Source organism: Pristiophorus japonicus, chromosome 20 (assembly GCF_044704955.1).
Source record: "Pristiophorus japonicus isolate sPriJap1 chromosome 20, sPriJap1.hap1, whole genome shotgun sequence".
NCBI classification, from domain to species: domain Eukaryota; kingdom Metazoa; phylum Chordata; class Chondrichthyes; family Pristiophoridae; genus Pristiophorus; species Pristiophorus japonicus.
In genome coordinates this window covers 94,984,411-94,996,891 of record NC_091996.1, presented here as the reverse complement: position 1 = coordinate 94,996,891, position 12,481 = coordinate 94,984,411, and the positions used below count along the sequence as shown (strand labels likewise).

At 53.9% G+C, this 12,481-nt stretch overlaps 1 protein-coding gene across 1 annotated transcript; it reads left to right on the top strand.

Moving 5' to 3' along the window:
• The first annotated feature begins 1,585 nt into the window (after positions 1-1,585).
• Positions 1,586-11,643, top strand: LOC139233018 (cellular tumor antigen p53-like). Its single transcript, XM_070863524.1, has 4 exons — positions 1,586-1,695; positions 9,762-9,866; positions 10,308-10,368; positions 11,351-11,643. The coding sequence occupies exons 2-4, from the start codon at positions 9,805-9,807 to the stop codon at positions 11,615-11,617; spliced, it is 390 nt and encodes a 129-aa protein (XP_070719625.1). The 5' UTR covers positions 1,586-1,695; positions 9,762-9,804; the 3' UTR covers positions 11,618-11,643.
• Positions 11,644-12,481: the final 838 nt, after the last annotated feature.

Here is a 12,481-nt window from a genome sequence, read left to right as displayed (position 1 = left end):
AAGAAGACCATGAGACGGAGCTCACAACACCCGCCAGTGAATGAGCAACAAGAGCAATCAGAAGAATGCACAGGCCCTGCGGTCAGCCCGGACAGGCCGGAATCACCACAGGTGACAGACACTCATGTCAGTGTCCAACAACCAGAGCCCCAACTGCGGCGCTCCACGAGGGAGCGTAGACCACCTGAAAGACTAAACCTATGATCCCAATGAGACTTTGGGGGGGGAGGTGATGTCATGTATGTAACCACAATGTAACAACACTGTATTACTGTATACACTCAACCTAGATACACACCTTGACCACAAGGGGTGAACTTGTGGGAGACACTCCTTACCTGATCACACAGATATAAAAAGGGAGGTCCCATGCAGAATCATCACTGTGAATAAAGAGTTAAGGTCACAGAGTGACCTTGTTCCCAGAATGTGACTCGTGTGGTTTCATGCTGTAGAGTAAGGACGTTACATCCCATATGAGTGCAAATATCCTCTCTGCATCCACCTTGTCGAGCCCCTCGTTATCTTGTATGTTTCGATAAGATCACTTCTCATTCTTCTGAACTCCAATGAGTATAAGCGCAACTTAACTTCATACATCAACCCCCTCATCTCTGGAATCAACCAAGTGAACCTTCTCTGAACAGCTTCCAATGCAAGTATAGCCTTCCTTAAATATGGAGACCAAAACTGCACGCAGTACTCCAGGTGTGGCCTCACCAATACCCTGTACAGTTGTAGCAGGACTTCTCTGCTTTTATATTCCATCCCCCTTGCAATAAAGGCATGCTGGCCTTCATAGCGAGAGGATTTGAGTATAGGAGCAGGGAGGTCTTACTGCAGTTGCACAGGGCCTTGGCGAGGCACCACCTTGAACATTGTGTTCAGTTTTGGTCTCCTAATCTGAGGAAGGACATTCTTGCTATTGAGCGAGTGCAGCGAAGGTTCACCAGACTGATTCCCGGGATGGCAGGACTGACATATGAGGAAAGACTGGATCGACTGGGCTTATATTCACTGGAATTTAAAAGAATGAGAGGGGGTCTCCTAGAAACATATAAAATACTGACGGGACTGGACAGGTTAGATGCAGGAAGAATGTTCCCGATGTTGGGGAAGTCCAGAACCAGGGGACACAGTCTAAGGATAAGGGGTAAGCCATTTAGGACCGAGATGAGGAGGAACTTCTTCACCCAGAGAGTGGTGAACCTGTGGAATTCTCTACCACAGAAAGTTGTTGAGGCCAATTCGTTAGATATATTCAAGAGGGAGTTAGATATGGCCCTTACGGCTAAAGGGATCAAGGGGTATGGAGAGAAAGCAGGAATGGTGTACTGAGGGAATGATCAGCCATGATCTTATTGAATGGCGGTGCAGGCTCGAAGGGCTGAATGCACCTACTTTCTATGGTTCTATGTGGACAGAAGTTCTGGTGTGAAATTGTTGGAACTCCATGTTGACCATCGGGCACTGGACATGGGAGCTGCAGTACCACCGGGCGCCACCGGGGGGGGGGAGCGGGGGAGCGCTGCAATGTGTGCGGACGGGCGCCCGGTGGCGCTGTCGCGGGAGGCTGGCCCCGCGGGGGGGGGGGGAGGGGGGAGTGGGGCCGGCCTTCGCGGAGGAGGCTGGGATCGGGGAATCCCCGGCCCTGACGGGAGGCGGGTCGGCGAGCGGCGGCGGCGGGGCAGCGCGGTGAGTCCGGTCTCTCGCAACCTCTTCTTTACCGAGCGGCCCTGATGAACCGCGGGGGGGAGGGGGCGGGTTTGAGACGATCAAAGGTCGGGGCCCGGGAGCGGAAAGCCGAGTTAATTTTCTTTTTTGTTCTCTCTCCACCCCACATGAGCTGGAGCCTGAGGCCTAGGCCTGGGCCGCGGCGAGTGGAGCCCCCGCCGCTCTCTGGCGGGGCGGAGCCAGGCTCCTTCCCGCTCTGAGCGGCCGGGCGCCGCGCCCCGCCTTTTCCCCCTCGCTCACAGTCACTGCGCATGCGCCCTCCACTCCTGGGCGGTACCAATATCGACGGGGGGGGGGGGGTTGACATTAAACATGCACCCCCCCCGAAGCAATTCGCGTTTGGGCGGCTCTGGACTCGGGCTACTTCTGTTTTTATAAAGTCACTAACACTCACTCTGGGCATCCGCACTCTGGGGCTTTAATCAGACTCGATTATAATTTCTCCTTCACTCTCTCCACCCCCCCCTCCCCCTGGCTATTTTGGTTCAACCTGACCGCAACCATTGTTTTTTTTGGGGGGGGGGACTCGAGGGTGAATCAGTTGCTAAAGTGTTTGATTTCCGTCTTTTCTTCTCTGTGACTCTGTCCTTTTCCGCTCAGTCAAGTTTGTCAGACACTTTTCAGACGCTGTTGCTCCTATTTTCAAAACAGGAAGCTGTAATGTTTGACACGTGGGTCCCGCCCCCCCGGGCCTGTGTTTTTGTTTTTGCCTTTGCCGGTGACGTCCCAGTCAGGGGAGGGAGGGGGGGCGGGGCCTGTTGGCAGGGCGATGAGGTCACTTTCCCGCCTCGGCTGCAGCTCCAATTCGCGCAGCTCCCCTGCAGGTGGCAGCAGAGGGTCAGTGGCTGGCACTGTGACCTCTGCACTCAGTTGCAGAGTGGTCAAGTGTGTGGGCTCACCCCACATTGCACCTGGATAGAACGAACTTGCATTTATATAGCACCTGAGCACATCCCACAGCCAATGAAGTACTTTTAAGAAATAGGACCAGGAGTAACCTAGAAAATAGGAGCAGGAGTCGGCCCTTCGCGCCATTTAATACGATCATGGCTGATCTGATCATGGACTCAGGTCCACTTTCCTGCCCATAATCCCTTATCCCCTTAATCCCCCGGGAGGACAGACGCACCAACGTTAGCGTCCTCGTCCAGGCCAACATCCCCAGCATCGAAGCACTGACCACACTCGATCAGCTCCGCTGGGCAGGGCCACATTGTCCACATGTCCCCGACACGAGACTCCCAAAGCAAGCGCTCTACTTGGAACTCCTTCACGGCAAACGTGCCAAAGGTGGGCAGAGGAAACGTTACAAGGGACCACCCTCAAAGCCTCCCTGATAAAGTGCAACATCCCCACCGACACCTGGGAGTCCCTGGCCAAAGACCAGTCCGCCCTAAGTGGAGGAAGTGCATCCGGGAGGGCGCTGAGCACCTCGAGTCTCGTCGCCGAGAGCATGCAGAAACCAAGCGCAGGCAGCGGAAGTAGCGTGCGGCAAACCAGTCCCACCCTCCCCTTCCCTCAACCACTGTCTGTCCCACCTGTGACAGGGACTGTGGCTCTCGTATTGGACTGTTCAGCCACCTGAGGACTCACGTTTAGAGTGGAAGCAAGTCTTCCTCGATTCCGAGGGACTGTCTACGATCCCCTTATCGGTTAAGAAACTGTCTATCTCTGTCTTAAATTTATTCAATGTCTCAGCTTCCACAGCTCTCTGAGGCAGAGAATTCCACATATTTACAACCCTCTGAGGGAAGAAATTTCTCCTCATCTCAGTTTTAAATGGGCGGCCCCTTATTCTAAGATCGTGCCCCCTAGTTCTAGTCTCCCCCATCAGTGGAAACATCCTCTCTGCATCCACCTTGTCGAGCCCCCTCATAATCTTATACGTTTCGATAAGATCACCTCTCATTCTTCTGAATTCCAATGAGTAGAGGCCCAACCTCCTCAACCTTTCCTCATAAGTCAACCCCCTCATCCCCGGAATCAACCGAGTGAACCTTCTCTGAACTGCCTCCAAAGCAAGTATATCCTTTGGTAAATATGGAAACCAAAACTGCACGCAGTACTCCAGGTGTGGCCTCACCGATACAAGCGTGTGACGGCTTCGAGGTGGGTGACATTGCCAAAACCCAGGTTGCCGTTTGGAGCGTGGGCAGAAACATCGGCGGGGCCCTGGTACAGCGGAGGAGCGGCAAATGAGGGCACGGGGCCCAGGAGAGGCGAGGGCCCAGGGGCAGCACGGGCCCAGCCCACACTGTGCGATATGTGAGCGCACTGGGTCCGTGCAGCAGAGCTGGTCTCCAGTCGTCCTGGTTAACCCTTGCCACTGGACCAAGACCTCACTTTGTCAAGCCCGTGTGGTGGCTGGTGTACAACGGCCACCCCACGTTAAAACAATCCCCCCACAGGCATCTTCCACCCCCTCAACTGGAGTTCAGCATTGGAACACAGAAACATAGAAACTAGGTGCAGGAGTAGGCCGTTCTGCCCTTCGAGCCTGCACCACCATTCAATATGACCATGGCTGATCATTCCCTCAGTACCCCTTTCCTGCTTTCTCTCCATACCCCTTGATCCCTTTAGCCGTAACCACATCTAACTCCCTCTTGAATATATTTAGTGAATTGGCCTCAACTACTTTCTGTGGTAGAGAATTCCACAGGTTCACCACTCTCTGGGTGAAGAAATTTCTCCTTATCTCGGTCCTAAATGGCTTACCCCTTATCCTTAGACTGTGACCCCTGGTTCTGGACTTCCCCAACATCGGGAACATTCTTCCTGCATCTAACCTGTCCAGTCCCGTCAAAATTTTATATGTTTCTATGAGATCCCCTCTCATCCTTCTAAACTCCAGTGAATACAGGCCCAGTTGATCCAGTCTCTCCTCATGACAGCCCAGCCATCCCGGGAATCAGTCTGGTGAACCTTCGCTGCACTCCCTCAATAGCAAGAATGTCCTTCCTCAGGTTAGGAGACCAAAACTGTACACAATACTCCAGGTGTGGCCTCACCAAGGCCCTGTACAACTGTAGCAACACCTCCCTGCCCCTGTATTCAAATCCCCTCGCTATGAAGGCCAACATACCATTTGCCTTCTTCACCGCCTGCTGTACCTGCATGCTAACCTTCAATGACTGATGTACCATGACACCCAGGTCTCGTTGCACCTGCCCTTTTCCTAATCTGTCACCATTCAGATAATATTCTGCCTTCGTGTTTTTGCCACCAAGGTGGATAACCTCACATTTATCCACATTATACTGCATCTGCCATGCATTTGCCCACTCACCTAAGCTATCCAAGTCGCTCTGCAGCCTCCTCACAGCTCGCTCTGCCACCCAGCTTACTGTCAACTTGGAGATATTACACTCAATTCCTTCATCTAAATCATTAATGTATATTGTAAATAGCTGGGGCCCCAGCACTGAACCCTGCGGCATTCCATGTCGGGTCCTTCATTGCAACATCTGTGAACTCTCGTGGAAGCAAATCATCCTCGTTCGAGGGACCGCCGATCACGATGTCGGAAACACAGCAGCCAATTTGCGCACAGCAAGCTCCCACCAACAGCAATGTGATAATGACCCAGATAATCTGTTTTTTACTGATGTTGGTTGAGGGATAAATATTAGCCCCAGTGCTTCTTCAAAATAATGCCTGTGAGATTTTTTATGGCAGACAGGGCCTCAGTTTAACACTTCATTTCAAAAGACGGCCCCTCCGACAGTGCGGTGCTCCCTCAGTACTGCCCCCTCCGACAGTGCGGCGCTCCCTCAGTACTGCCCCCTCCGACAGTGCGGCTCTCCCTCAGTACTGCTCCTCCGACAGTGCGGCTCTCCCTCAGTACTGCCCCTCCGACAGTGCGGCTCTCCCTCAGTACTGCCCCTCCGACAGTGCGGCTCTCCCTCAGTACTGCCCCTCCGACAGTGCGGTGCTCCCTCAGTACTGCCCCTCCGACATTGTACTACTTGCTGAAGAGTGGAAAGCTCGAAGCAGCGGAGGTCCAGAGAGACTTGGGGTCCAGGTACATTAATCATTAAAATGTCTCGGGACAGATACAGAAAATGATCAAAAAGGCTAATGGGACGCTGGCCTTTATATCGAGAGGATCAGAACACAAGGGGGTAGAAGTTATGCTGCAGCTGTACAAAGCCCTGGTTAGACCACACCTGGAGCACTGTGAGCAGTTCTGGGCCCCACATCTTGGGGAGGGTATATTGGCCTTGCAGGGAGTGTAGCGTGGGTTTACCAGGATGATACCCGGACTTCGGGGGTTAAATTATGAGAGATTACACAAACTAGGGCTGTATTCCCTGGACTATAGAAGGTTAAGGGGCGATCTGATCGAGGTTTTCAGGATATTACGGGGAACAGAGAGGGTAGATCGAGAGAGACTCTTCCCGCTGGTTGGGGAGTCTGGGACTAGGGGCCTGGTCTAGAAATTAGAGCCAGACCTTTCAGGAGTGAAATCAGGAAACACTTCTAGACACACAGGGTAGTCGACGTTTGGAAAACTCTTCCCCAAACGGTAATTGATGCCGGGTCAGTTATTAATTTTAAATCTGAGATTGATAGCTTTCTGTTAAACAAAGGTATTAAAGGATATGGGCCAAAGTCGGGTGGATGGAGTTAGGTCACAGGTCAGCCGCGATCTCATTGAATACCAGAACGGGCTCGAGGGGCTGAATGGCCTTCTCCTGTTCCTATGTTCCTTATAATGTAAATTTCCCTCTACACTGTCCCATCAAACACTCCCAGAGCAGGTACAGCACGGGTTAGATACAGAGTAAAGCTCCCTCTACACTGTCCCATCAAACACTCCCAGGGCAGGTACAGCACGGGGTTAGATACAGAGTAAAGCTCCCTCTACACTGTCCCATCAAACACTCCCAGGGCAGGTACAGGGGGTTAGATACAGAGTAAAGCTCCCTCTACACTGTCCCATCAAACACTCCCAGGGCAGGTACAGGGGGTTAGATACAGAGTAAAGCTCCCTCTACACTGTCCCATCAAACACTCCCAGGGCAGGTACAGGGGGTTAGATACAGAGTAAAGCTCCCTCTACACTGTCCCATCAAACACTCCCAGGGCAGGTACAGGGGTTAGATACAGAGTAAAGCTCCCTCTACACTGTCCCATCAAACACTCACAGGGCAGGTACAGGGGGTTAGATACAGAGTAAAGCTCCCTCTACACTGTCCCATCAAACACTCCCAGGGCAGGTACAGGGGGTTAGATACAGAGTAAAGCTCCCTCTACACTGTCCCATCAAACACTCACAGGGCAGGTACAGCACGGGGTTAGATACAGAGTAAAGCTCCCTCTACACTGTCCCATCAAACACTCCCAGGGCAGGTACAGGGGGTTAGATACAGAGTAAAGCTGCCTCTGCACTGTCACATTAAACACTCCCAGGGCAGGTACAGGGGGTTAGATACAGAGTAAATCTCCCTCTACACTGTCCCATCAAACACTCCCAGGATAGGTACACGGGGTTAGATACAGAGTAAAGCTCCCTCTACACTGTCCCATCAAACACTCCCAGGGCAGGTACAGCACGGGGTTAGATACAGAGTAAAGCTCCTTCTGCATTGTTGCTATAGATATGTGAAGAGAAAAAGATTAGTGAAGTCAAACGTAGGTCCCTTGCAGTCAGAATCAGGGGAATTTATAATGGGGAACAAAGAAATGACAGACCAATTGAACAAATACTTTGGTTCTGTCTTCACGAAGGAAGACACAAATAACCTTCCGGAAATACTAGGGGACCGAGGGTCTAGAGAGAAGGAGGAACTGAATGAAATCCTTATTAGTCAGGAAATTGTGTTAGGGAAATTGATGGGATTGAAGGCCAATAAATCCCCGGGGCCTGATAGTCTGCATCCCAGAGTACTTAAGGAAGTGGCCCTAGAAATAGTGGATGCATTGGTGGTCATTTTCCAACAGTCTATCGACTCTGGATCAGTTCCTATGGACTGGAGGGTAGCTAATGTAACACCACTTTTTAAAAAAGGAGGGAGAGAGAAAACGGGTAATTATAGACCGGTTAGCCTGACATCGGTAGTGGGTAAAATGATGGAATCAATCATTAAAGATGAAATAGCAGCGCATTTGGAAAGCAGTGACAGGATCGGTCCAAGTCAGCATGGATTTATGAAAGGGAAATCATGCTTGACAAATCTTTTAGTATTTTTTGAGGATGTAGCTAGTATAGTGGACAAGGGAGAACCAGTGGATGTGGTGTATTTGAACTTTCAAAAGGCTTTTGACGAGGTCCCACACAAGAGATTGGTGTGCAAAATCAAAGCACATGCTATTGGGGGTAATGTACTGACGTGGATAGAGAACTGGTTGGCAGACAGGAAGCAGAGAGTCGGGATAAACGGGTCCTTTTAAATGGCAGGCAGTGACTAGTGGGGTACCGCAGGGCTCAGTGCTGGGACCCCAGCTCTTTACAATATACATTAATGATTTAGATGAAGGAATTGAATGTAATATCTCCAAGTTTGCAGATGACACTAAGCTGGGTGGCGGTGTGAGCTGTGAGGAGGATGCTAAGAGGCTGCAGGGTGACTTGGACAGGTCAGGTGAGTGGGCAAATGCATGGCAGATGTAGTATAATGTGGATAAATGCGAGGTTATCCATTTTGGGGGCAAAAACACGAAGGCAGAATATTATCTGAATGGTAACAGATTAGGAAAAGGGGAGGTGCAACGAGACCTGGGTGTCATGGTACATCAGTCATTGAAAATTGGCATGTAGATACAGCAGGTGATGAAGAAGGCAAATGGTATGTTGGACTTCATAGCTCGGGGATTTGAGTATAGGAGCAGGGAGGTCTTACTGCAGTTGTACAGGGCCTTGGTGAGGCCTCACCTGGAATATTGTGTTCAGTTTTGGTCTCTTAATCTGAGGAAGGACGTTCTTGCTATTGAGGGAGTTGCAGCGAAGGTTCACCAGACTGATTCCCGGGATGGCAGGACTGACATATCAAGATAGACTAGATCAACTGGGCCTGTATTTCATGGAATTTAAAAAGATGAGAGGGGATCTCATAGAAACGTATAAAATTCTGACGGGACTGGACAGGTTAGATGCAGGAAGAATGTTCCCGATGTTGGGGAAGTCCAGAACCAGGGGACACAGTCTAAGGATAAGGGGTAAGCCATTTAGGACCGAGATGAGGAGAAACTTCTTCACTAAGAGAGTTGTTAACCTGTGGAATTCTCTACCACAGAAAGTTGTTAAGGCCAATTCACTAAATATATTTAAGAGGGAGTTAGATATGTTCCTTACGGCTAAAGGGATCAAGGGGTATGGAGAGAAAGCAGGAAAGGGGTACTGAGGGAATGATCAGCCATGATCTTATTGAATGGTGGTGCAGGCTCGAAGGGCCGAATGGCCTACTCCTGCACCTATTTTCTATGTTAAAGCTCACTCTACACTGTCCCATCAAACACTCCCAGGGCAGGTACAGGGGGTTAGATACAGAGTAAAGCTCCCTCTACACTGTCCCATCAAACACTCCCAGGGCAGGTACAGGGGGTTAGATACAGAGTAAAGCTCCCTCTACACTGTCCCATCAAACACTCCCAGGGTAGGTACAGGGGGTTAGATACAGAGTAAAGTTCCCTCTACACTGTCCCATCAAACACTCCCAGGGCAGGTACAGCACATGGTTAGATACAGAGTAAAGCTCCCTCTACACTGTCCCATCAAACACTCCCAGGGCAGGTACAGCACGGGGTTAGATACAGAGTAAAGCTCCCTCTACACTGTCCCATCAAACACTCCCAGGGCAGGTACAGGGGGTTAGATACAGAGTAAAGTTCCCTCTACACTGTCCCATCAAACACTCCCAGGGCAGGTACAGCACGGGGTTAGATACAGAGTAAAGCTCCCTCTGCACTGTCTAATCAAACACTCCCAGGGCAGGTACAAGGGGTTAGATACAGAGTAAAGCTCCCTCTACACTGTGATCCTGGGTTTATTCCAGTATCTTTATCCTCACTCTCTCTCTCTCTAGCGTTGGAGAGTCAGCCTGCCAACTGTTCTCACTGTCAGATGCAATGTCGGAAAGTCAGCTGGAAGAGCCATTGAGCCAGGAGACGTTCTGCGAGCTGTGGAACTCGTGAGTGCCTTGATGTTGAGATGGTTTTGCGAATGCTATGTCGTGGCCCCGACACAATTCTCCGCGATACGGGATTCACAGATCGCTGGCTGCCTTCTGCTATCTTGCCCAAAATGGCCGTTCTTTGCACGTGTGTGTGCGTGAGCGTCCAGTGGCTTGGCTATTTGACTGCATGGGGCATCACAGTTTGAATCTGATCTTGACTGTGCGGCGGGGCTGGGGGCCGGTGGGTGGGGGCGGCAGTCCGGTCCCTAACCCCCGGGCACTTTGTGGCCCCCGGTACAGGACCCTCAGGCCTGAGATCAGCTGTCAGTGCAGGCCAGGGAGGGCCTCCGTCAGTTGCTCCGTGCAGCCCACAACCAACCCCCCACACCTCGAGTGGATTCCTACGCGCCGCGCCGCATGTAAATGAACAATTAATGTGTTTGCTTCTGCCCCCAGGCTCCAGCTTGCCCCAGAACTGAATGATGCTGGGAGACTGGACAATGAGCTGCCGATGTGGGTGAGTGTGTGTGTGGGGCGGGGGGGGGGGGCGCTGGGAAATCCAGACTGCCCTCCGCTCCGTAATACTGGGGCGTTGCCAGGCCCGAAGCCTGTACCCTGGCCGAAGCCTGTACCCGGGAGCAGGCCCGAAGCCTTTACCCCGGGAGTAGGCCCGAAGCCTGTATCCCGGGAGTAGGCCCGAAGCCTGTATCCCGGGAGTGGGCCCGAAGCCTGTATCCCGGGAGTGAGCCAGGAGCCTGTAGCCCGGGAGTGGGCCAGGAGCCTGTAGCCCAGGAGTGGGCCGGAAGTCAGTAGGCCCGAAGCCTGTAGCCCGGGAGTAGACCCAAAGCCTGTAGCCCGGGAGTGGGCCAGGAACCTGTAGCCCAGGAGTGGGCCAGGAGCCTGTAGCCCGGGAGTGGGCCAGGAGCCTGTAGCCCGGGAGTGGGCCAGGAACCTGTAGCCCAGGAGTGGGCCGGAAGTCAGTAGGCCGGAAGCTTGTATCCCGGGAGTAGACCGGAAGCCTGTATCCCGGGAGTAGGCTGGAAGCCTGTACCCTGGGGTAGGCCGGAAGCCTGTAGCCCAGGAGTGGGCCAGGAGCCTGTAGCCCGGGAGTAGACCCAAAGCCTGTAGCCCAGGAGTGGGCCAGGATCCTGTAGCCCATGAGTGGGCCGGAGGTCAGTTGACCGGAAGCCTGTAGCCCGGGAGTAGGCTGGAAGCCTGTAGCCCGGGAGTGGGCCAGGAGCCTGTAGCCCGGGAGTAGGCTGGAAGCCTGTAGCCTGGGAGTAGGCCGGAGGTCAGTTGACCGGAAGCCTGTGTCCCGGGAGTAGGCCGGAAGCCTGTGTCCCGGGAGTAGGCCGGAAGCCTGTTATTTTGGCCTGAGAAGCAGGGCAGGGTCTCTCCCCGCCCCCAGCGCTCTCTGCGCCAGGCTGCGGGCAGGTAATTGAGGGCAGAGGCCTCAGTTTGACTCTATCTTGTTTATTTTGTTGCTCTCCCCTTTCTAGCCGGCTCTGGGATGCCTGGACGTCAACGCCACGATGGAGGAGCTGGAGGCAGTGAGCGGCACCAGCCATTCCCTGGACTGCCCGGAGCCTCCCGGCAACCCAGCTCCCCGCCCCTGCTCCTCCCAGGCCGGGCTGGGCACGGACTGCCCCAGCCCCCTCACCTCCACCGTCCTCGCCACCACCGACTACCCAGGCCCTCACCACTTCCAGCTTCGCTTCCAGCAATCCAGCACCGCCAAATCTGTCACTTGCACCGTGAGTCTCTGAGCAAAGCCCTCCCCAGCTCCTCCATACCGCTATACACTGTCGCTTTGCCCAGGGGTTCGAGTCCCGGTCCGGAGACTGGAGCACAGAAATCCAGGCCGACACTCCAGTGCAGTACTGAGGGAGCGCCGCACTGCGCTGTCGGAGGGGCAGTACTGAGGGAGCCCCGCACTGTCGGAGGGGCAGTACTGAGGGAGCCCCGCACTGTCGGAGGGGCAGTACTGAGGGAGCCCCGCACTGTCGGAGGGGCAGTACTGAGGGAGCCCCGCACTGTCGGAGGGGCAGTACTGAGGGAGCCCCGCACTGTCGGAGAAGCAGTACTGAGGGAGCGCCGCACTGTCGGAGGGGCGGTACTGAGGGAGCCCCGCACTGTCGGAGGGGCAGTACTGAGGGAGCCCCGCACTGTCGGAGAAGCAGTACTGAGGGAGCGCCGCACTGTCGGAGGGGCAGTACTGAGGGAGCGCTGCACTGTCGGAGGGGCAGTACTGAGGGAGCGCCGCACTGTCGGAGGGGCAGTACTGAGGGAGCCCCGCACTGTCGGAGGGGCAGTACTGAGGGAGCCCCGCACTGTCGGAAGGGCAGTACTGAGGGAGCCCCGCACTGTCGGAGGGGCAGTACTGAGGGAGCCCCGCACTGTCAGAGGGGCAGTACTGAGGGAGCCCCGCACTGTCGGAGGGGCAGTACTGAGGGAGCGCCGCACTGTCGGAGGGGCAGTACTGAGGGAGCGCCGCACTGTCGGAGGGGCAGTACTGAGGGAGCCCCGCACTGTCGGAGGGGCAGTACTGAGGGAGTGCCGCACTGTCGGAGGGGCAGTACTGAGGGAGTGCCGCACTGTCGGAGGGGCAGTCCTCCGCATGAGACGTTAAA